The sequence below is a fragment of the Penicillium rubens genome, assembly GCF_028828025.1.
Source record: "Penicillium rubens strain IBT 27055 chromosome Unknown utg000001l_segment0_segment0, whole genome shotgun sequence".
NCBI classification, from domain to species: domain Eukaryota; kingdom Fungi; phylum Ascomycota; class Eurotiomycetes; order Eurotiales; family Aspergillaceae; genus Penicillium; species Penicillium rubens.
Window position 1 is genome coordinate 2,196,374 of NW_026890599.1, and position 23,258 is coordinate 2,219,631.

General features: G+C 49.6%; 11 protein-coding genes across 11 annotated transcripts; 7 read left to right on the forward strand and 4 right to left on the reverse strand.

Moving 5' to 3' along the window:
- Positions 1-81: 81 nt before the first annotated feature.
- On the reverse strand, positions 82-863 carry N7525_000875 (uncharacterized protein; the record flags this gene model as incomplete). Its single annotated transcript, XM_002561897.2, has 2 exons — positions 82-341; positions 401-863. The coding sequence occupies 2 exons, from the start codon at positions 861-863 to the stop codon at positions 82-84; spliced, it is 723 nt and encodes a 240-aa protein (XP_002561943.2).
- Positions 864-1,509: 646 nt separating this feature from the next.
- On the forward strand, positions 1,510-4,022 carry N7525_000876 (PDPK1 family serine/threonine-protein kinase; the record flags this gene model as incomplete). The annotated part of the gene is made up of 2 exons (XM_061211696.1): positions 1,510-3,627; positions 3,684-4,022. The coding sequence occupies 2 exons, from the start codon at positions 1,510-1,512 to the stop codon at positions 4,020-4,022; spliced, it is 2,457 nt and encodes an 818-aa protein (XP_061070922.1).
- A 1,121-nt stretch (positions 4,023-5,143) lies between these two features.
- Positions 5,144-7,106, reverse strand: N7525_000877 (Zn(II)2Cys6 transcription factor; the record flags this gene model as incomplete). The annotated part of the gene is made up of 3 exons (XM_061211697.1): positions 5,144-5,954; positions 6,005-6,518; positions 6,572-7,106. 3 exons carry the CDS (start codon positions 7,104-7,106, stop codon positions 5,144-5,146), a joined length of 1,860 nt encoding a protein of 619 aa, XP_061070923.1.
- A 370-nt stretch (positions 7,107-7,476) lies between these two features.
- On the forward strand, positions 7,477-7,894 carry N7525_000878 (uncharacterized protein; the record flags this gene model as incomplete). The annotated part of the gene is made up of 4 exons (XM_061211698.1): positions 7,477-7,509; positions 7,564-7,581; positions 7,644-7,758; positions 7,812-7,894. 4 exons carry the CDS (start codon positions 7,477-7,479, stop codon positions 7,892-7,894), a joined length of 249 nt encoding a protein of 82 aa, XP_061070924.1.
- A 487-nt stretch (positions 7,895-8,381) lies between these two features.
- On the reverse strand, positions 8,382-9,010 carry N7525_000879 (uncharacterized protein; the record flags this gene model as incomplete). Its single annotated transcript, XM_002561894.1, has 2 exons — positions 8,382-8,832; positions 8,892-9,010. The coding sequence occupies 2 exons, from the start codon at positions 9,008-9,010 to the stop codon at positions 8,382-8,384; spliced, it is 570 nt and encodes a 189-aa protein (XP_002561940.1).
- Positions 9,011-11,387: 2,377 nt separating this feature from the next.
- Positions 11,388-12,182, forward strand: midA (putative cell wall protein; the record flags this gene model as incomplete). Its single annotated transcript, XM_002561893.1, has 1 exon — positions 11,388-12,182. The coding sequence occupies one exon, from the start codon at positions 11,388-11,390 to the stop codon at positions 12,180-12,182; it is 795 nt and encodes a 264-aa protein (XP_002561939.1).
- Positions 12,183-13,812: 1,630 nt separating this feature from the next.
- N7525_000881 (uncharacterized protein) lies at positions 13,813-14,819 on the forward strand (the record flags this gene model as incomplete). The annotated part of the gene is made up of 2 exons (XM_002561892.2): positions 13,813-14,514; positions 14,571-14,819. The coding sequence occupies 2 exons, from the start codon at positions 13,813-13,815 to the stop codon at positions 14,817-14,819; spliced, it is 951 nt and encodes a 316-aa protein (XP_002561938.2).
- Positions 14,820-15,211: 392 nt separating this feature from the next.
- On the forward strand, positions 15,212-16,192 carry N7525_000882 (uncharacterized protein; the record flags this gene model as incomplete). The annotated part of the gene is made up of 2 exons (XM_002561891.1): positions 15,212-15,824; positions 15,957-16,192. 2 exons carry the CDS (start codon positions 15,212-15,214, stop codon positions 16,190-16,192), a joined length of 849 nt encoding a protein of 282 aa, XP_002561937.1.
- A 250-nt stretch (positions 16,193-16,442) lies between these two features.
- Positions 16,443-17,735, reverse strand: pex19 (putative peroxisomal membrane protein receptor Pex19; the record flags this gene model as incomplete). The annotated part of the gene is made up of 3 exons (XM_002561890.2): positions 16,443-16,553; positions 16,618-17,477; positions 17,561-17,735. The coding sequence occupies 3 exons, from the start codon at positions 17,733-17,735 to the stop codon at positions 16,443-16,445; spliced, it is 1,146 nt and encodes a 381-aa protein (XP_002561936.1).
- A 1,521-nt stretch (positions 17,736-19,256) lies between these two features.
- N7525_000884 (bZIP transcription factor) lies at positions 19,257-20,616 on the forward strand (the record flags this gene model as incomplete). Its single annotated transcript, XM_002561888.2, has 4 exons — positions 19,257-19,427; positions 19,534-19,750; positions 19,806-20,279; positions 20,339-20,616. 4 exons carry the CDS (start codon positions 19,257-19,259, stop codon positions 20,614-20,616), a joined length of 1,140 nt encoding a protein of 379 aa, XP_002561934.2.
- A 1,134-nt stretch (positions 20,617-21,750) lies between these two features.
- N7525_000885 (SDR family oxidoreductase) lies at positions 21,751-22,647 on the forward strand (the record flags this gene model as incomplete). Its single annotated transcript, XM_002561887.1, has 1 exon — positions 21,751-22,647. The coding sequence occupies one exon, from the start codon at positions 21,751-21,753 to the stop codon at positions 22,645-22,647; it is 897 nt and encodes a 298-aa protein (XP_002561933.1).
- Positions 22,648-23,258: the final 611 nt, after the last annotated feature.

Here is a 23,258-nt window from a genome sequence, read left to right on the forward strand (position 1 = left end):
TCAAAGCGGCCAAACCGCTAGAAAATAAAGCCACCAATTTCAAGCATCAAAGATATCTTGATAGAGCTCCTAGATGACGATTTAGGTGTGAGAACCACTGTCCTCGCCAATGCTATTGGCCGCACTAGTTGGCGAGATTGCCCCCTCGGCCAAGACTGCCTCGTAAGACATAGTAGACGCTAATGTTAGATCCCGGGGTGGGACGCTTGCGGTGGCTGGACTTGACGACACACCGCACGACAAGAATGAAACCTGCGTCGAAGCTGGCGAGTCAATAGACATGGGTGTATATATAGCATCTGTGTGGCTTGGTCGGTGATTTTCTCCGTGGCAGCCTCGATCTGTCGGGGAAAAGATCGTTAGATGGAGCCGAACTTTCAACTTCGGGAGGTTAACATACCTGTTTCTTCTTCAAGAGGGGCCTTGCTATGAAGTTCAAGTTCCTGCGGTGACAAAGCGAATTTCACCTTCAGTCGCGGTGGGTCAACAGACCGATCTGCTTGCGAATTCACTCGAGTAGGAGTTGCCACTTGTAACGAGGACTGTTGATTTGGGATAGGGGATTTGAGGCATGACTTTGTCACGGAGTTGTGTGCAATTGCATCTTTAAAAGCATAACCCCTGTCTTTTGGAGAAGTAGACTCAAAACATGATCCTGCTTGACTCAGGCCTGTGGTGTCAATGTCCACATCAGAATCCGTAGAGATACAGGAGCTGGGGGATCGGTCCGTTTCATCGCAGCTCTCGTCTAAGTGCAGCTGCTCGAATGCACCAGTCAAGGTATGACGGATGTAGATCCTCTGGAGGTGATATTCAACATCATTTTCGTCCAGGGCAACGATGGTTGGGGGCCGTCTGATCATGTTTTCAGGGATGGATTATATTCAGTTGCACAGAGCTGGAGGTCCCGTATATAGAAACATCGTGTCTTAGAGGAAGTCGTGTATCTTCACAGTTTAAGAAACCTCGACCAGGATATGCGGACATATGTTGCAATACCGACCCTTTTGATCACTGTAATAGTAAATCAGTAAATCAGTAAATGATATAAACCAGTACATGTAAATGCTATAAATGCTATAAATCAGTAAAGCGTGTAAATCTACCTAGGTATGTCAACTCGAAACTGGACAAATCATACATACCCATTCCATCTCACCAAAAGGGATTAAAATAACATATATCCCCTTTTGTACTCCGTATCTTTCTCTTTCTTTCTGATTATCTAGGAAAAGCCCTGGAGAAAATATTAATAGTCAAGTCAGGCTCAGCCCCTCGACACTAGACCCAATTTCTACGGAGCCTCCTGTTGATCCTTCCCCCCTCTCTCCAACGTCGACTCTCTCTCACTCGCTCACATCTGGCTTTTTTTTCCCCAACTCTTCCTCGGACCATGCCTCCGCTGCATTCCCGATAGCCTGTCTTTCGTTGACCTTTCGACCTTGCTTCCCCTTTCCCCTGAACCCCTCGGCACATCTCCGGTCGCTGCCAACCCTCAAAATCTCCGCCATGAACGGGGATCTCAACCTGTCCCAGACTCTGGGAGGGCTCCGGATAGCCAATCCAGACGATTCGCCTCTCCCAACGGAGGATGCGACCGCTGGGTCAACAGGCTCCAGCCCACTCGGAGGGCCGGACGGTTCGGTATCAACACAACACAATCCCGCACATGACGAACACCCCTCTGCCTTTCCTCCTGCACCCATCGAAGTCCCAGTGACAGACGATCGTCATACTTCATTCTCCCAAGCCTCCACCGAGATACCACCAGTGCAATCAGGCACATACCAGCCGTACTCGGCTCCACCCCTCTCAACACCTCCGAACCCCAACCGACCCCTTTCCTCCGTATACGTGAATGGCTCAGCAACCTCGGTCCTCCCCCGTGATAATACGTACCGCATTCGAACCGATTCCGGTGCTTCATCCCAATCTGGGTCTCAGGCGCGATTAGACACACGAGGAGGCTCGTCGGCATTACATGCCGGTGTTCTGGCGCGCGACAACTCCCACAGCGACCGATCCTACCGGACCGCGCAGATCCCGGGCAACGGCCCGGCGGTGATGCGTCAGTCGTCTCGAGCGCAAGCAAGAAGTGGCGGCGCGTCTCAGATGCCGCGAACGTCTTATATGGCAGAAAACGGCCCAATGGCGAGTAGCGAGGATTGGCAAGAGCGTGGCGCCGCGGTCTCTGTGAGACAGGAGGTGGACGCCAACGGCCAAACTGTCTCTCGGTATATCAAGAAGGGCGTTCGAGATTTCTCGTTTGGGAGTACTCTCGGCGAAGGTTCTTACAGTACGGTCGTCTTCGCAACGGACCGGCAGACTTTGAAGGAATACGCTATTAAGATCCTTGACAAACGACACATTATCAAGGAGAGAAAAGTTAAATACGTGAACATTGAGAAGGATACGCTCAACCGCCTGACCGATCACCCGGGTATTGTACGGCTATATTACACCTTCCAGGACGAGCAGTCGCTCTATTTCGTGCTGGACTTGTGCAAAGGAGGAGAACTGCTTGGTGTTCTCAAACGGATGACCACATTTGACGAGGAATGTACAAGATTCTATAGCGCCCAGATTCTTGACACGATAGACTATATGCACAAGCGCGGTGTCATCCACCGAGACCTGAAGCCGGAAAATGTGTTACTTGACAGCGGGATGCACGTCAAGATCACTGATTTCGGGACGGCAAAGATGCTCAAGACTCCACGGGCTGATCCCAATGCAAATGGCATTCTTCCTCTTGACTCGGCCGAGCTTCCACAGGAAGAGCGGGCGAGCTCTTTCGTCGGCACTGCGGAGTATGTCAGCCCCGAGCTGTTGACCGACAAGAATGCATGCAAAGCCAGTGACCTCTGGGCATTCGGCTGCATCATCTACCAGCTCTTGGCCGGTCGTCCACCGTTCAAGGCTGGAAATGAGTACCAGACCTTCCAGAAAATTGTGGCACTCGACTACGAGTTCCCAATTGGATTTCCTACTGTTGCACGTGATCTTGTCGAACGTCTTCTCGTCCTAGAGCCTGCTCGGCGTCTTCAGATCGAACACATCAAGAACCATGAATTCTTTGACGGCATCACATGGGGTCCAGATCTATGGAAACAGAAGGCACCCCGCTTGAAGGCCTATGTACCCCCCGCACGCGATCCCATAAAACTCAATGACAACAAAAACGGGGAGAGTATGCCTCCTGTCATCTCCACTGCACCCTCGAACGCACCAAATGCCAGTTCCCGCCACCTTCCACGAGTGGTAACCGAGCTACCCCCGCCGAGTCAGCTCGATATCGAGTGGTCACCGGTACTAAGCAAATCCAACGAGCGGATCTTAAAATTGGGTAATTTGGTTGTTCTGTCTTCTGCTGCTTCACACAGTCCGACGTCCAAGAACAGCAGTGGCGAGTTCGAGGCACCCAGGAAGTTCTCTCGTTTCTTTACAGGAAGCGCCACAAAGAAACGTCAGCGGTTGGTTATGGTCACAACATCCGGGCGGATCATCCTGGCCGCTTCGGGTGGTGATGATAAGAAGATCAAGCTTGAGATTCCCCTGCTTGCTCCGGGGACAAGTTACAGAAGTACTACGGATTCTAAAGGAATTTCATCCTGGATTGTGGACACGGTATGTAGTCCATCCCTTTATCAGTCAAAATATTCCATCTAATCGAAACCCCACAGAGAGAGAAACATTATGTTTTCGAGGACCCCAAGCCATCATCAAGCAACATCGGCGCCACAGCACTCCAGGTACAAGAATGGCTGGACGCATTGGACAGGTCCCGGGAGATGGCATCACAGCAACAAAGTGCAGGCTTCTCCGATGATGCATTCCGAGACCTTTCCTCTGGTTTTCCTAGTCCCGCCAATACACTAGACCGCACCTCCGACATGCAGAAGGAACCATCATCAGGTCGGAATCATCTGGTGAAACAGCAGGCCACCGACACCGAGTCAACGAAAGGAAAGAAGCGATTCAGCAGACGTCATTCGAAGAATGGTCTTGCCGCGGTGTTCTAGTGACATCGAATAAGAACTTACGCCTCTTGCGATCCATAGATCCATATATCCACCCGTGCCAAATTGCCTTTCGGTTTTGTTGGTATCAAAACCCAACTCCCACTTTCCTGTACTAACCTGCTGCTTTACCCTACACCTCGCGATCTCCTTTGAACATGGAGCACCGCCTCCACCTGTCTCCTCGGCTCTTATTTTTCATTTCTCTTCTATGCACGGGCATTCGCACAAAGATGGGATCTCATCCAGCATATCGGTTTTTCTACCTTTTGCATATTCCAGTGACAAGCGTGTTCTTCTGTTTGTTTGTGTCTTTTTTTTTTTGCTAGGGAAACATGTTTTGCATTTAGATTTGGAAGGGAGCGCGTACTTTGTTCTTTCATTGCCTGCCTATTTCAGAATACCGATTTTCCTTTCCCTTGTCGTTTGCTATGTCGCCTGCTGCTATATATCCCTGATTTGGCCTGAAGCATCACAACGAGACTCTCTGTTTGGCTATTTTCATTTCGTCCTTCCCTGGTTTCTGGTAAGTGGTCAGGGTTTATTGACGTTGACTGTCGATTGTCTTTGAAAAACATGCAATCAAGGCTGATATGCCTGCGTCCTCATTTCCCCTTTCTCTTATATCTGTTTCTTTTTTGGACAAATTCGGACATAGGTACTTTCCTTCGATATCCTCATCTTTCTCATTGCGTCTATTGTCTTGGCTCCTTTGCTTCCTTGCAGTGGCATTTTTGGTTTTACCTCATTTTCATTGTGATTTTCTTCTACTTGCTTCATTCCTCTTCGAAGTACATCCCTTCTCCTCTTAGCATACACTTTCTCGACTCTTCTTTTTCTTGCTCTTCTTCTTCCTCTTCCTCATCCTCTGTTATAGGCTGAGAGATCATATACCCGATTTTCCCTTCTCACAAATCATCACTCTACGGTCTCCCTACAATCCTTATATATGTTGAGTTCCATAATGAAACACTTCGTATCCCAAGCAAAGTGATCTTAAATAATGTACTAATTAACAGGTATATATAGGTAGGTACAAGTAGACATCAGGCATAAAGGTGAGGGACCTCCAGGGCTCAGGGCCCCGGGCCGTGGATATCCATCTCCATTGTTTTCCACACAAATTAGATGAACAACCAGTCGAGGCGCGTATTATCCAGCTCCTCGATCCAGTCAAACTCAATATCATAATCATTATTATCATAGCCCTGTTCACCGGAAAGATTCTGACACTCCTGGCGCTTGAGATCTTGTTTCTGCCACATGAGACGCAGGACCCACGCAGCATTGCGGACATTAACACTCGTCAGGGCCTCAAAGAGCGAGCCGAGCTTTTCAAGGATAAGACCCCGCTGCGAAGGGCGACATTCTGCACCTGCGATGAAGGTGGGCCAGATGAGACATTTGAAGTGGGGGTCTGAATCTGGGATGAGGCAGATTTGCGTGATGAGGTTCGTGGCGATGAGTTTATGGTCGGGTGGGAGGCCTACATCTGCCCAGGGGGGCGAGAAGCCTTCTCTGGCGCGTGAGAGGAGGCGGCTGGTGTAAAGGTAGACAGCGTTTTGGTAGGAGGTTGCAAGAGCGAGACGGTAGGTTAGGTTTGGGATGAAGAAGACATTTTGCATTTCTTGGCTCCAGGCTATTGGGTCGAAGTCGCGGATTCCCTGGAGGAGACTTGCGAATGAGTCGAGGGTGAGAGGCTGACTGTGTTGGATTGCATTTGGCAGCGCTGTTGGTTGAGGAGTTATGGCGGCGACTTCGGAGTCTGGGTACCAGAGGGCGTGGAGGAAGAAAATCACCTCTAGGAGATAGGCGGGACATCCGACCCAAGAATTTTCTTCGAGGCGTTTGAGGATCTCTGGGCCCATGGATGAGGAGTAAAAGGGCTTTGACAGCGCGCCTGGGCGAGCTAGTGTTGATCCCATGATTTCCATTCTGCACGGTCAGCAAATACTTTTCGCTATAAGCAAAGACCCGAATCTTACATTAAACACCCGTCAAGGGCAAACGCGTCCAGGTCGTCGAGAATCCCTTGTCCCGGGCCATTTTCAGGTCGGTCTTTGAGAAGCTTCTTCGCGCCCTCAATATGATAACTCCAGGCCCCGCTGCCAGACTCAAATATGTCTATGAAGGCAAGCAAGACAATAGCAGCCAAGGTCCTGCCGTCCTTCTGCATCGCCGGGTTATGGAGATCCATAGATAATTGGCGAAGGGCACGCTGCTTGTACTCCAAGAAATGGTGGTAGGCTTGCGAAGTGGGTTTTCGAGAACTTGCCGGCGCGACAATATCTTCAATCTCCTCTACTGACATCGACAGATTGCCCGATGACCATGGTAGGACAGAAGAGTCCGATTCTGATACAATGGAGCAATGAACAGCCCCAAGGGCAGCGATGCTGCTAGCGAGAACAGGAGAATGATTGACCAGCGCAGCAAGATCTCGGAAGGGATTTTTGTGTTGGGAGTAAAGGGCGAAGTCGTTCACCATATATTGATTGTCTTACGAGTAATTGTCAGCGAAGCCCACGGATAATTCATTGGGGAAGTCTCACAATGATGTACGTAGTACCTTGATAACCGGCTGAGATCTTTGAGCAGTGGATCTACCAGTCCCCACGGCGTTGGAATATAGTCCGCAGGAGGAGTGCCTCGAGGAACATGAACAATTGAGGTGTCCTGTTCCTCGGCTGAATTGACCCCCAAGTGCGCAATTTCTCCCCCAAATGTTGGGTTCTCCGTCTCGAAAGTCCATGCATCAGTCTCCGGACTAGGTTGGGTCCCAGAGCTGTGCGATTCGGCATCGGATGGGGATTCGGCGATAGACAAAAAGCCGAATCCGCTGCTCGTCGTAGTCGAATCATACGTTTCGGTAGCTGGCTGGCGCTTTGGCTTGCTAGGCGGTGTTTCCAGGTCATCAAAACTGCGGCCCATCATCTTTCCTCGACTAGCTACACCACCCTTGACCCAAACGAGCGGTTTCTGATACCCCAGACATTCTTTCCCCGCATCTCGACACTTTCGACAGGTGGGTTGGCCATTGTCGCAGATAATGCGACGTCGTCGGCAGGTATAGCAACCTTTGGTCATTCTCTGGGCGTTGTGAGAGAAATGTATTTTCTTAACTGGATAGCAAAGAACTGAGTCACTGGTGAAGTTTGTTCAGCGCCACTCGCCATCGTCGGTTAGGATTCGGAGGCAGGATGTTGACAAAGCCACACGACCATCGCTAGCCGTTTAAGAAGTGACTCTGTGGAGAAAAAGTCATAACCCAGGTTGTAAATCCGTCATCTCGGGATGATTCACGAAAGCTTCGCTCGCGGGGCCGCGGGGAGGATGACTAATGGCATCTTATGACGATCGAGACCCCAGGACTGTTTTTCTTCCATCTCAACCTTTGACTTGATCTTCCATATCAGCTGCACTTGAAGCCCATGGTCGATTACTAAAGAACTGCAAGATGGTTCTGAATCTCTTGCTCCGAAGTATGGAGGTAAGTGCTTTTGCTATCGCCACTCCGATCTTCACTGACATTGTTCCATCTTAGGTCTGGCTCACCGTTCGAGTACGTTGTCCCAATATTGATATATTTGTTCTTGAGTGTGCACTCTAATCTCACCTACGCAGCTCCTTCGAAGTCCGATCTTCCATCGTATGGTGGGCCGAGTTCACCAAAAAGTCCAACACATCAGGTACGGGGTGCCTCCGGAGGAGCAGGGAGGCACCAAACTCGAGGGACAAGGTATGTTTGGCATCAGCATTTGGTGAATAGTGTGGCTGATCTTTTCTGGTTAGATTTCGAGTACAGGAAATTCTTTAATCATTTCAAAGAAGAGTTGAAGGACCAGATGAAGGGAAACCCGCGGAACAAATTTTGATACACTGGCGCTTGTTTGATAAGGAAACTGATGATACCCACATTGAATACGATACATATGCTGTTTTTCCACCCTGCGGAAATCTGGAATTTTGCTTCTTTTGGCGCTTTTGTCGACACCGGGTATACAGTGGGATGCACTTTCACACTCCCTGCGGTGCATTCCTTGTTTCATCCGGAGAGTGAACTTGATTTGAATCATTGTCCTGCCCCTTCTACTATTTCCAGCTGTTTACATATGCAGCCAGGCTGGGACCAATAACTGGGGCATATATATCGAGTGTCGGGATCACTCTCAAGGGTGTGCTGCAAGATTGTTACTTTGGATGCACCTTGATAGCGAATTCCTCTGAATATTTACGGCCGGTCTACGCAGACTATTCGCTCAGACAGAGTATACGAATAAAGAGAGTACAATCACGATGGATTCTATCACTGCGAACCATTTGTACTTGTCTAACCGAGTCCCAAATACCAAAGCAAGCCGATCATGCTGAAGCCGAACCCTTTCGCAGCCTATAGGCCAGTTTCTGAGAGATCATATCCGCTCGTGTTGCCCCAACTCGAACCCGGGCCCTCCCAACCGATTTACGCACTTTAATCAGGACACGACGAAAGACGATTTTTCTGGCAGGCCTCCAGAAGATCTTCTGTGTTTCCCGAGGGTTGGCCCGCATGAACATGACCTCAATCACCTCCAGCTTTCCGTATCTCAGGCTCTGGTTCTGAACCCACTTCTCTTCATTTTTGATGTTGGTGAATGCAACAAACTTGCGTCCACCATGGCGCTCGGAGCCGAGCCATTCCAGCTGGTTTTCGTTTCCGAAGAACGTCACGGAGAGAATCTTCTCGACAATATCCAAATAACATTGGTTGTTGTACTCATTGGAGATATCGGTATTAGAATTGATGATGTTTCTGATGTGTGTATCAGACAGACTAGTTCACGTTAGTCCTCATTGCAAGCCTATGTGCACATAATTCAGCATGACACTCACTGGACGACAATATGCGTAATATCTGAGAGATCGTAATCCTTGAATTTATGTTCGTAGTGAACGTCGAGGACAGGAAGCGAGGCTGTAGTGACCTGGGGAGGAGAGCGTGTCTCGGCCATGTTTCTCTCGTAAGACACGTGGTAGAATTCACTTGTAGAAGGGTTGATCAGGTAGACTGAATGCAATGAACTCGTGTGGGTATGAATTCTGAGTATGCTGAAAGCTCTGACGGTGAATGATGGACGCTGAATGTCCGCAGCAACTGGGCAGTTGCAAGGCTGTTGAGGCGAGGTTGAGATAGGGAGAAGAATGCATTTATGTTAAGATATCTCGAGGAGCGCAAGGGAAGAATAAAGAAAGATTCTATTCCTGGGAAATGGACAAAGAAATAGACCTTGAGACAAACAAACTACCACGGTTTCTATCTTATTGTATGGTTATTATAGGATATTTGGCCTTTGTCACTGCGAAGAACCAAAGCTTTCACTTGTGACCACAAAGCAAGGTCCAAATAAGGTCCAAATGAGGCCTCCGTTAAACTTTCTATTTATGTGCTGCAGGAGAGACTCTTGAAGTAGAGACTCCAATACGAGGGTTTATAGGGACCGTCACGACAACCGGCCTAATCGCGGCACGACCTTTCTCTGTCTTCCTACTTGAGTTATACCTAGGTAATATATAAGAATAGCTAGCCCTTGTATGGCCTTATCATAGTTGTTCTAGTAGTTCTTCTTTTGCTGTCTTTTGCTGTCTTGAGTAGTCGTTCTAGTAGTCCTTTAGATGTCTTCTTAGATATTCCCTTTATCAGTTCTGTATATAGCCAGAAGGATAAGAAGAACTACCACAATATGCGTATCTTCGAAACTATGCCCGGGTACATTACATTCTCTGTTGGGCAAAAGCCCGGTTGTCGTGATGGCCCCTAAAAATCCTACTCCGCTTCCATTGCGTCACCAGGGCTCTTTGCTAGGTCCCATGTCTAGACATAGTTGGAAAATCGGTAGTGGCTTTTGCTAATCTCCCAGACGTATGGTTGTATATCCAAATAATCTCGATATCTCCAAATACCCTTGCCAAAGGCCCATATCATTGTCTCGCTAACTCAATATGAATATGAAGGGAAATAATAACTATGTACGGAGTACTCCGTACTATATTCCACTATTAGTACTAGAGCCACCTGGATGTGGAGAAAATGTGGGCGGATGGGACGGATATAAGGAAAGTGGCCATGCAGGTAAGGCAGGGCGCTCCGGGTAGGTAAGAGGATTCTTTTGGACGTTATGGTTAATAGTACTTCATTGGAACGAAGTTACTATGCTCCGTACATCTGCCTCATATCTACGCAGTAGATGCGAAACGTCGAGATCGACCGGTCTGTGACGCCTGTCAGAACCGGGATCAATACATAACCGCTCATCTCGGCTAGGATACTTGCCGGGAGGCGTGCAATGTTATTTTCGGAAATGAATCGGTGAAGGGCAAGACTGAAAGAGAAAGGTATCGAGGAGAGGTCCATAGAGAGTGCCTTCTATAATGCACATTTCCGAGGTCTTCCCGACGTTGTCCCTGACCCGACAACAGGTAACTAAGCAAACCCTAGAAGGTTCCACCTGGGCACCTGGGCAGAAATAGCAGGAAGCCCAAAACGTATTTGTAGGCTGTCAGCGGCACGCCACATGGACTGATTGGGGTTAGGGGCAAAAGGATTCCGATTTTTAGGTCATCTCCGGCTGTGTGGGCTTTTTATGAAACGATGAGTCGAAAAAGGGGCGACCAGGTACCCGAGAGATTAGTGTGACATGACACAGCGCGAAAATCCCTGCAGACCAGATATTTTGTAGGAAGATGTCAACCATTCAGTAGGCGACCTGTGGTGACAGGGTAGCATTTATGCAAGATGTCATACAGCGATTTTATGCCAATGCCAATAATGTGGAAGATCAGAGGCAGATCATGGGAGATGTGCTAAATATGGAGCAGGAAGCGAGGGGTACGGAGTACGTCGTCAACACATGTTCAGCCCACATATTCAGAGTTTTCTTTCTTTCTGATCTCTAGGGCTATATAGGCACCTGAAATATCCATGGATATGTGTAGTCAGTCATTTACTCGTTAACTCACTGACTTCATTATAAGAGTCTCTTTCTCTCCCTCTACCACTTTCTTCTAAGGTTTATTTTGTTAAAAATCAAATCTTATTTTAAGACAATTGTAACCACAAGCGGTCAAACGTCCAGGCGACCCAGTCGAACGTGTTTTCTATTGAATCATCAGCCAATCAGAGTGGCAGATTCCTCGGCGCGTGGATTTAGTCTGAGACTAGTGTGATCTAATCAGGACTAGCGTCTTCCAGAGTTCGGGACAAAACAACACTGCCCAAGGCTCGCCTTTTCGCTTTGACTCCTTTTTCATTTTCCTGCTTTTTCCTCTTTATCCTCTTGACTTCAGGTCAAATTCTTTCGTTACTCTGTACTCACGTTCATTATCCCAACCATGCGTCTATCCAGCCTCTCGCTCTTCATACAGGCTCTGCTGTTGACTGCGGTCGCAGCCCAGAGTGCTGGTGTCTCCAACATCGTATCCGATCTCACCACTGAGACCACTTCCTCTTCGACTTCAGAAGCGCCTGAAACAACACCAACGACTTCATCAACTTCCACATCCTCTAAAGAGACCTCTACAGAAGAATCAACTACCAGCAATGAGCCTACTACCACCTCGACTTCTTCCACCGCTGACCCTACCACCACCGATCCTACCACTTCAGCATCGCCCTCTTCCACTCCCGAACCCACCGTCCCTTCAACCACTTCCAACACTGAGCCCACCTCCACATCAAGTTCCGATGGCGATAGCACCACTTCGTCTAGGAGCACCACTACTAGTCAGACCCCCGTTGTGAAGACCATCACTTCCTACGCGACCAGTGATGGATCCACCGTCGCCAACGTGATGACCACCACCTCCACCCCCGTTGCCGAACCTTCTCTTAACGCCGATAAGGGTTCCGGCTCTAGCGGTGTGTCTTCTTCGGACAAGAAGATCATCATCGGTGTCGTGGTGGGTGTCGGTGGTGCTATCCTTATCGGTGCCTTGGGCTTGGTTTTCTGGAGAATCCACAAGAAGCGCAATGAGCAATTCGGTGATGAGGACGATCTGATGGGTGGCACCGCTGTGGGCTCCGGCCCTCGCGAGAAGGCCCCCAGTCCGGCCGGCAACACCCCCTTCAAGAACACACTAGACCAGTATCACAACCCTGGTCCTGTCAACGCGGCGTCCAACTTCTAAGCGTACTGTGTTGACTTGACACTCGTCGAAGTGTAATTCTTGTACGATCTTCATGCTTTTATCAGGCGCTACGGACAGGGTATGCGAGCCCAGGTTGCGTTTTTCTTCGGTTGCAAAATTGCTTTTTTCCTTTTCGGGCGTTTTCACACCCATCCCCTCCGTTCATTATAGATTGAATATCTGTGCATCCATTTGAGCGATTTTATCTTTTTTCGGCAACCACCACATTCCTTTTTTCGTGATCGCGACTTTCGATCCCCTGCGCGACTGACAAAAATACGGCACTACTTTCCCATCATGCCTGTTATCTATTTTTGATTCCCCGTATCTAAGCGCTTAGTGTTGTCCTGTGGTGAACTTCATTATGCCTTGACCAATATTCTATTCTTTTACCTTTTGCAGCATCAGACGTCAGATTGTACAGTGTTGGTGCTGCAAAGGTCCCTTCTATCTTGATCTGTTCTGATCCGTATGTATGTAGTTTAAGGCAAATGAATCCAATCAGTGAAACAATCCACAGTATTACGTTCTATATGCTAGCAAACTTTGGTAACAGTGTGGATTAAGATCGACATCCGATCTCGATCAGTATCCACGCCGATTGATCGACGCGATGCATTCCACCCTCAACTGATCACTTGAGCATCTTTCACCTCCAGGACCAGACACTCGTTCACTCGGTACTCCCGACTCTTGCTGTTCCCAGAAGGGCAGGTGCTATCAAGCTGGCGGTCGACCTGTGCCCCCAGCTGGGAAGCAAATGTGTAGTGTTTCCAATCAGCGTGGTTCTTCGTATAGGCCGTGTAGGAATATTTGGGATGGTCCAGCTTTATCACGGGTCTGCACCAGCCTCACACCACAAAGATATATAGATTTATAAATCCAAGGACCATGAAGCAAGACCAGTGTTGACTTCCCATTTATTACGAGCGTCGACTACTTATCTCATACGAGGGCGTACCTGGATCAGCCGTGTATACTGTGTATGCAACATGGCTATGGACTGAGTGTATTGTCATCGTACTTCCTCGTAGCCCTATGCTGAGAGCTTCCAATGTTTGCCCAGGTCCACAGCCCTCCAGGGCTGTTCCAAGTTGAGGGCTGAAAAGTAAGCGTCAAGAGATCGGCACTCGCTGCCAAGAAATCCGCTGCAACCACAACATGAGATGGCCTCTCGAAAACATCGCCCCCAACCAGCCAAGTAAGCAAAACAGTAAGCCCTGGAGTTGAAGCCTCTAAGAGGAAATGCCCCCAACCAGGTCAGCACGTGGATTATATGTTGGAGACACTAACAAGGAACACCCCCAATTATACAAGCAAGCCATTAATAAGTACTCTGCGACACACCCAATCAGCCAAGGTGAACTATGTATCCTTTGAAGCCGCCCCCAAACGACGGGCACGACAGGCCCAACCAGCCAAGCATGTAAGCCACCGCAAATGATGTCAGAGGTGCCCAACTATGGACTTATGCTCACTTTTCTTGTGAAGGCATAAGTTGGCATAGGAAAGCGTATAACTAATAAAGGCTCCTCGCCGATGGGAGATATAGAAGTTTCTCTGATATTAGACTGGTTCCCCTCATATCGCGATACCATACCCAGCTCACATTTATACAACATCAAAGACAATGATGCAGCTCAAACCATCCACGCTCGCTCTTGCCCTTTCTCTATTCGTTTCTTCCACCATTGCGGAGGACGAAGAACTCTCCTCTACCCTTGTAGGCTGCGACGAAGTGTCATGTCCCAAGGAAGGTATCAATGACCGCTGCACAGTGGAAGACAATACCTTCCTTGGTATCGGACTATCCCGTATCCGCGACGTTCCATCGTCTCTTGAGGGTTTCTCCCTCGTGAAAGGTGTAAATGTGTCTGATGGGCTGGCTGGCAATGACAATGACAAGCCCACACGTTCCTTCAAGTCGTTCTATTACCTGGGCACACCCTCGGACGTAGAGACCAGGGACTTGTCCGGCTGTGTTGTCGTCTTCAACGATGCTCCGTCTAAGAAATTCAACCAAAATGGAAACGATGTCCGCGCTGCGAGCGGTAGCTGTTCCGATGTCATTGACAACACATGCATCGAAAGGCTCACGGAGAAGGCAACGGAATTAGCTGACGAGGCTGATGGAAATGTCTGCACAAGCCTCGAGCGAGAATTAAAGAGTGCCTCTCTCGATGAGTGCAATGGATTCGGTAATGGTGGCAACCTTGGGAATTTCACTGTTAAGTCGCTTGGTGATCTCAACGCTGTTAAGAATTCCTCAGACTGCTGGCCTATTCAGCCCAAGTCTGATCAGCTGATGGAGATTGCGAGTATCACTGCTCTGGTAAGTGGAATTATATTCGTGTCTAATATATGCAGTGGTTAATGTATACTCTGCAGAACGACAACACAGCAACGGCTCTCTATGACGAGGCCTATAAGATTACACCCGTCCTCACGGTCTTCACCGGAAATGACAACAGCAGTCTTGTGGACAAGACGGCTTCTCAGCTGACATGTCTGAAAGTTGTCACTGAAGAGGATCCCAGTGATGATGAAGATAGTAGTGAGAATTCTGCTGTAGCCGTCAAAGCAAGCGGGTTTGCTGCTGGCATTGCGGTACTAGCTGGAATTCTTGCATTGCTGTAGATATCATAGTGGATGGACTGTTTGAAATGGATGAATTGGAAAGAGGATTAAGTGATGCTACTAGTTGGATCATTGTTGGGATATCAATCGAGATAACATCGCGATATGCATGCTCCATACTCCGTACCACCACTTACAATGCAAGGGGCCAGAACGCGCTAAATTAGCGTGTCCTGACAGGGACTTTATCTCTCAGACCTCGACAGAGTAAAACCACTTACCTTATTCACTCTCAATCAATACGATATATCAACATACATAATAGCCCCGAAGAAATCAATTAAACACCTTGAAGACCGAAGACCAGCCAACTGACGCAACCGACTTCCGCATCCGACCCACGGATACGCCAGACAACCCCATATAACCATCCACCGTCCACCATCTACACAATGTTCGCAACACAATCCCCCCAAACCCCCTTCCGCCAAACCCACTACACCCCAGCCCGCTCCTCCCCGCTCAGAAAGCACAACACGACTCCACCTATATGGACCATGTCCCCGACGCGCAGCATCCAAAGCGCGTCGCAAAGCCCAGCACCAAACCCATTCAGCAACCCGCCACCTACCTTCAACATCCAGACCGAGCCACTCGCGCGACACGTACAAAACCACCACTCCCCAATCCCAATGCAGTTCAACGCGTCCGCCTCCGCCTCCACAACACCTACCTCATCAAACCCATTCCTTCTCCACACTCAGACACCCACCTCGCCCTCCTCGCCAACCCGCCAAAAGCCGAAATACGAAGCGCGATACGCCTCTACGATCGCGAACCCGCTCCAGGGCGCGGCGGGTCTGGCGCGCTCGAAAACGCGTAAGATGTTCCTCAATCGGGTGCGTAATGAGCGTGACCATGGCCGCTTTGAGGCGCGCGGAGAGCAGATGATGCGTATGGAGCATCTTGCTGATCGGAGGAGGTGGGAGGAGAGTATGGCGAGGGATGGGGAGGGTGTTATTGCGGGGTTTGAGGCGGAGGTGGATGAAGATGATATGCTTCCTGGTATGTTGGTTTCTGGTTTCTTTTGGTTTCGGTTGTTCGATATGTGAATATGGTGTGTGGATGAAGACTGGTGGATATGGACTGTATTATGCACTATGCTAAGAGTACTTGCTGACTTTGGAGCTTGGGTAGATGACGTTCATGCACTTGATGAGTTCATGTCTCAGGAGGAGGCCATGGAGATGGCTCTCAGGGAGACTCAGAGTCGGGTTCCTGGGAGAGTTGGTGATTTACGGCGTAATGGGCCGGGTTCGTTTAGCGATGATGAGTACGATGATATATTCATGGGATTGTCGGAGCCTCAGGGGAACCAATGCCAGTCTCATTGTCAGCCTCAGTCGCAGCCTCAGGATATGGACATGTCATGAGCGGGCTAGGGCTACGGGTTTAGTGTTGATTTTCCTTTGCGAGGCATTGCATTGGGTGGCGTTTTTGTTTCCACTTGGGTTGGGCGAGACGGGAATACGGGTATGTATATAAAGTAAATAAGGGTATATCGACGTGGGTTGCATATGTACAATACACAGACGGTGTATGAGTGACAAAGGAAACAAGCAAGCCTCGGCACCAAGGCGATTTGTTCCTTTTAAGATTCAATCATACATTTTCAAGATCATATCACTGCTGCGGGCAATCAGGCACTCCGCCAGCTCCAGCCGCCGCACCTCCCAGGTCCTCCATGAGGGGGTTCGAAACGAGTTCCTCAGGTGGGCTTCCAGCCGCTTGCATCTGAAGACATAGTCAGCATGAAAATCGAAAGAAGATCTCTCGATCCAAATGTAGAACGACTCACCTCCTGCATCCTCTCCCACACATACTCTCGACACTTGGGATCATCATCCGAGAAGCTCTTCTCCTCGAACTTCTCCACAATCTGCTTAACAACCCGCGCCTGCGTCTCAAACCGCTCCATATCCTCCGCCGAAACCTTGCCACTGTTCTTATTTTTCTCAATCCACGGCCCAAACTTGACATCCAACTCCTTCATTGGCTCATACAGCATCTCCTTGTTAGACAACTGCTCCATCATGCCCATGAACATCTTAGATAGGTCTCCATCTTCACCAGCACCCGCTGCCCCCGCCTCAACAGCCTTAAGCAGCTGCGCCAGCATATCCTCCGAGATATCGTCTTCATTACTTGCCGCGGCAGTAGCTTTATCACCGCTTTCCTTCATGCGGCCCATTGTGCGCTTGATGGCGTCGTTGAACGAGTCGGTGGGTTGCTCCGCACCTGCGCCCACAGCTGGCGTACTAGAGGAGCCCTGGGTGCTAGGAGCAGAAATGCCGGCCGCGGCTGCGGCAGCCGCGAGATTCTCTGCTGAAGCTCCGGCTCCGGAACCGCCCTCCTCGGCCATCACGTCGGCGAGGAGCTGTTTAAGGAAATCGCCTGGCGGGATCCCGCTCTCTTCGAGCTGTTTCGCGAATACGTCGGCACCTTGGTCGACCGTTGCTTGGAAGTTGGGGTCTGAGCTGCTTCCAGCGCCGCCGCCTCCCATCATGTTCGCCATGTCTTGTTCGAGTTGCTTGAGGAAGGCATCTTCGTCGAAGTCTGGATGTGTAGCTCCTGTTGAGGGATCAGGTTTGGTGGCGGAGGGTGCGGGTGGGTTTGCGGGAGGAGCGGGTTTGGGTTTGTTGAAGTCGTCGAGGACATCTGTACGTGTGAGTGTTTTCGGATCATTCCGCGTGGAGGGGTGTGAGGGGGCGGGGTAAGGAAGGGAGGCGGGTATGTGTTACCATCTAGCTCATCGAAGTCTGAGTCTTCATCGTCGTCATTTGCGACTCCTTGCTGCGATTGCGCGGGTGCTGGTTCTGGTGCCGGTGCGGCATTGGTGTTTGGTGGCTGAGAATCTTGTGGTGTCGTCACGGTGGGAGCCTCATCGGGGCGGTCCTTAGGCAAGGGGGTAGCCATATTGCGCAATAAGAATAAGCAAGTCTGATTCTCAATTGAAGATACGGCCCGGTCGGGGTGAAGCTTAATTTTTTGGAGGTAAAAAGAAAGTCTGGAGATGAGGTTGACATGTGACGGGTGTTTTGGCGGGGGCAATGCCGATCGCCGAGGGTTTACATTTTGCCTAGGTACGGAAAACGTAGTAGTAGATTACTACGGAGTATACTGTATAGGATGTGCTAGTATATTGTATTCGGCATGATTTATAAGTAGAAATAACCTTGGACCCTGATATCTAAAATAAGACTCGAGTGTTCTCTACAATTTGCCCAAGGGCACGGTCTTTTAAGTCGAGACTTGGCCCATGTACCCTGTCCATGTACAAAGTACCGACATATGTATGCTGACGAGATCTGGCAAGTCCAAGCACAGAAGGTATAAGATCTAGCTCCAAATCGTACACCGGTAAACAACCTCCTCCGCACATCCTTCCGCCATGAGATCATAAGTCCAGACCAGATGAAAGCGTGAGCATTGGATCCTTGGCAAACACATACCCCCCGCATAATTTCAACCGGGCTGTTCCATGCAAGAGAAATCCGCAGTGCATTCCTTCCAAGTCCGGGGAAGGGGCGTCATCCCACGATGATCCTTCATTGGGTCTCCGAGGGCAACCGGTCGAGAGTGGCGTGTGATTCGCTTCTAGGTGCCCCAATGGGTCAGGGCCCATAAGGTCATGTGGCATCTGAATAGGGCGGAGGACACCGAAGATCCGATGGCCAATACCGAGTCAATACTTGAATACCTAAGTCGATACTAGGTTAAGATGGTCAACCTTGGAAGGATGGGATGATCTGTCCTATGTCCGGTATCGGCTATACTGGCGCATGACTTCCACGTTCAGGGTTCTCCGCGGACAACTTCAATGTTTTCTTGCAAGTTGCAAGTTACGAATTGCTGCAAATTGTATACAACATTCAAGTTGCAAATACAAATTGCACTTGAGTACCAATATTACATTACAACATTACACTGAAACAGAGAACCCCACAAAGGTCTTGTGGAGATGTTGGAAAAGGATAAGGCCATTCAAGTAAACGTGGAACCCCAAGAACCAAACGAAAGAAAAAAGGAAAAAAAGAGAAAAGAAAAAGAAAAAGAAAAAAAGGGAAAAAAGTCAAAGAGTTTAAGGTACGCGAGAGAGCCCCTCCTGACCGGACAGACTTTTTTTTTTTTTTTTTTAGTCAATTGCTTTACACAGGTATTTTTCTTTTCTCTTTTATCTCAATTCCTCTGACTCTTTCTTTCTCATAATTTCCGTTTTCTTTTATGTCACTTGAATTCCCTCTATCTCGCACGTCCCTTCTACCTTAGCCGCGCGTGTCTTATCCCCTTTTATCCTTTTTATCCTTTTTTTCCATTTTCTTTTTTTTTTTTTCCTCCCTTTTTTTTGCCGGCCAGGAGGTCCGGCAACGCGGGGAAAACTGGCTGTGTCTGTTCCGTGTGCGGAGGGCCGCCTACAGGCTTGAATTAGATTATATAATGGTCGCGATGGTTGACCATAGTGATATGGCCATGGACTCAATCGTCCCTAAACATGAACCTGGTCCGGATGGTTCCGTCAGTTCGACCGTGTCGACACCAGATCCAGAAGCCGAACCCTTAACTCAGGACGCTGCGCAGACTCAGAAGAGGAAGGGAGGCAGGAAACCTGTACGTAACATTTTTTTTCAAATCTGGGGCCCCGCATTTTCTCCCTTGTGTCACTGTCCTATAACCCGATGTCGTTATCTTTGAATTGTATACTAACCCTCTTCAGATATATGCCACCTCGGAAGAGCGAAAGCAGCGCAACCGGCAGGCCCAGGCGGCCTTCCGAGAACGCAGGACGGAGTATATCCGTCAGCTAGAGACCACCATCAAGCGCAATGAGGAATCTCTGCAGAGTCTGCAGCAGAGCCATCGCAGCGCCGCCGATGAATGTCTAATGCTGCGGTATAAGAACTCCCTGCTGGAGCGGATCCTTCTTGAAAAAGGTACGGTCCCTACCCGAACCTCTGGTCCAAATCTCGACTAACACCCAACCCCAAGGCATCGATGTACAGGCCGAACTACGCCTGAAAACAGGGGCGCCGGGCGCTCCTCCCAAGGCGAACCCAATGCCCCCAAAGGCAGCGCCTAGCGCGGGGGCCCGTCCGAACCAGCGACACCCCGCCGGCATCGCCTCGAAGCCCGAGACTTTCGGCATGTCGCAGCGGGAAGGCGCATACGGGATCCCGTCGCCGCAGTTCCAAGCAACCCCGACCTCCCACGTTTCCTCGCCCTCACATGCCAAGTCCCCCGGCTTCGGCTTCCAGGGCGCCATGTCACCTGTCGAGGGACGGCCCCAGCTCCTCCCCCAACCCCGGACTTTCAGTCAGACGTCGCCGCCGGCAATTAGCATGCCGCAGACTGAGCCGTCAGATCCAAAACCCCAGTCCCGTGGTGGAGCTATGGGTCCTCGCGGTGCGCGGGTCGCGGCTGCTTACTATCCCTCCCCATTCCAGAAACACTACGATCAGCTCGGTAAGCCTGTCTTCACCTCCTTTACTATTTAGTTCTTCCCCAGCTGACTTTTCAAGCAGAACAAGAATATGATGCCCAGGCCGATATGGTCGACGAGGACCACGACGGCTCAGCATCTTATGTCCCTGGATTCACCCCGCAGTCCGTCGGCTCGGGCTCTCACAACATGTCCGGTTTCAGCCAACCACCAGGCGAGGGCACGCCGAACGATTTCAGCAATGCAAATCAGCTGCTCGGTCAGTACGAGCCAATGCTGGACACAGATCCGTTCGGGTTAAGCGCTAGCATGCACTTCCCCACGCCGTTCAACTACGAGCACAACAACTCGAGGCAATGAACGGCTTCCTAAAAATTTGTCTGCATCCTTTTTCTCTTAATTCTCTTGTTTTATATTCATATATCTGTCCATCTTATGTGGAAAATGATCATCTCTTCCTAAAAGTTTGATTTGAGCATTCCCCGGCGTTGTGAGGGTTTTGATACCAATGTTCTCTTCTGGCTTTCTTCAGAGGTATATTATGTTACATTTTGTATATGAATCGAATCTTCCGTCACGGCCATCAGCGAATTATACCTCTGCATATTTTCCAGCCCTCGATTACACCCTGGAATGATACTCATAAATTCCCTAGCCCACAGCAATCTCCAATCCACATCAACACCACCATTCCACTTGCCATCTTCTCCACTTTAGACACCTGCGGCGCAGTGAAGGCTTTACTCATCTGCCAGGACATGGAAGATATTGTCTCCACGGAGGGAATTGATTACGCTCCAGATTAACTCTTTGCCGTTTGAGAAGTCGATATATTGCAGAAGAAGATTCGAATCGAGGTTGGCAGTCGGATTGGATTTAAATTTAGGATTAGCAGTGCCATGTCCGCTATTGCATACAATAGACCATAATCCAGAATTGGGGCCGAATCTCATCCCCATAAAACGAACATGGGATCTTACTTCCACGCGGCGGATCCGCTTGCGGGACGAGTGTTTGCCCAGGTGCCCGAGGCCGCTCGGTAAGCGCGACTTTCCCCCAGTGTTTTCCCAGATACTAGGCTGTGAAAGATACGTCGTGAAGGAATGGGACATTCGTACCCGGTCGGTACGCCGTTGATGTGCTTAACTCCGAACCCGGACGTGGTGGTCTGATTGGCTTCGAGCCGCAGAGATAACCTCCGGGGATTTCACCTCGGACATTAGTCAATAGTTACAGGCGGGACGAAGGAATAGCTAGCATCAATCGTAAGACTAATAGGAGTTAAGCAATGTTAGGTCCGAGCCCTGGAGTTGTACATGGCTGATTAATTCATCGATGGGCTCGGTCTATAAAGAGTGATTGCTGTGTATCCTTCGTCGTGTTCAATTGCATGCTTCAAGATCTTATACATTTGTATTCAAATGCCTCTCCTTCCGACTTTAACCTTCTAACCTTCACGCTTCGTCAACCTCCCTCACCATAACCATCCTCACTATGCATGTCTTCGTGACTGGAGCCACCGGCTTTATAGGCAGAGCAGTTGTCAATGAACTCATAACTACCGGCCACACGGTCACAGGTCTAGCCCGCTCTGACGAGGGCGCCGCTGCGCTGACAGCGAAAGGCGTCAGAGTACTCCGCGGTTCCTTTCGAGATCCCGAGATCATCAAGCAAGGAGCCAGCGAGGCTGACGGCGTGATCAACCTTGCATTCGACCACGACTTCAGCAAGTATGCACAGAACTGCCTTGACGAGAAAAAGACAATCGAAACTATAGGCTCGGTCCTGAAGGGCACCAACAAGCCTCTGGTCACTACCTCCGGCACCTTGGGGCTGACCAAGGGGAAAGTCAGCACCGAAGACGAAGTCATTGATTACGAAGATCCAATGAAGATCCGTGCGCAGAATGAGAAGGTCGTTTCCGATCTTGCTGAGCAAAACGTGCGTGCTTGTGTCATCCGTCTGCCGCCTACTGTACACGGCGATGAGGACCATGCGTTCATGAATAGGCTTGCTTCTCTGGCCCGTTCACAGGGTAATGCTATCTACATCGATGCAGGGCTGAACCGCTGGCCTGCTGTTCATCGTCTGGATGCGGCTCGGCTCTACCGACTTGCTCTAGAGAAAGGTGTTGCTGGAAGCATGTACCATGCTGTGGGCGAGGAGGGTGTCGCCATGAAAGATATTGCTGAAGCCATTGGTCACAGTCTAGGTCTCCCTGCTGCCTCCAAGACTCTTGAGGAAGCGGGGAGCCTTGACAGCTTCATGTCCTTCGTTATGAGCATGGATAACCCGACTTCAAGCAAGAAGACCCAGGAAGCCCTTGGATGGGAGCCACTTAATCGGAAGCTTTTGGATGATATCAAGGCCGGGGTTTATACCCAGAAGTGAGGGGGGTAGTTCATGGTTTCTGTGCTCTTGGGGGGTTATCTGTCGCAGGCATCATATACTTTTGGAATGAAGGAAGGGTTGGGCATGTAGAAGGGCCGGAATGCATACCCAAGGGATAAATAATAACCAATGCAATTGCTAGCCATATGATGCAACAATCCCCACTCACATGTCAACCTAAATCTAAACTTATCCATCATATTTGTGCTATGGAGCTGTATAGGTAGCTCCATGATTACATAGCTTCTGCGAGGTCGCGATTGAGTACGCAGGTGTAGTCCACAGTCAGATCGACATACTCCACCGGGACATGTCAGTTCTGTGTAAGTTAATATACGTACTACCATATGGAAATACACATAAACATAGGACCATACACAAAAACGGTGGATATAATATGTCCAACAGCGAATAAACCCAGCGAGTCTGAGAAAACTATACTCCCCAAAAGCAGTCCTTGACGTAATGATTACGTAAGGTACCCTAAGCCCTAGACTGCGGGCAGCCAATCAGCGACCGCGGACATATTCGCTTAGGAGCAGAAGCCGCCTTTCCTGATTAGTCACCTTACACCCGGCAACCACAAACCGTGGACCTCTCTTCACCCTGCT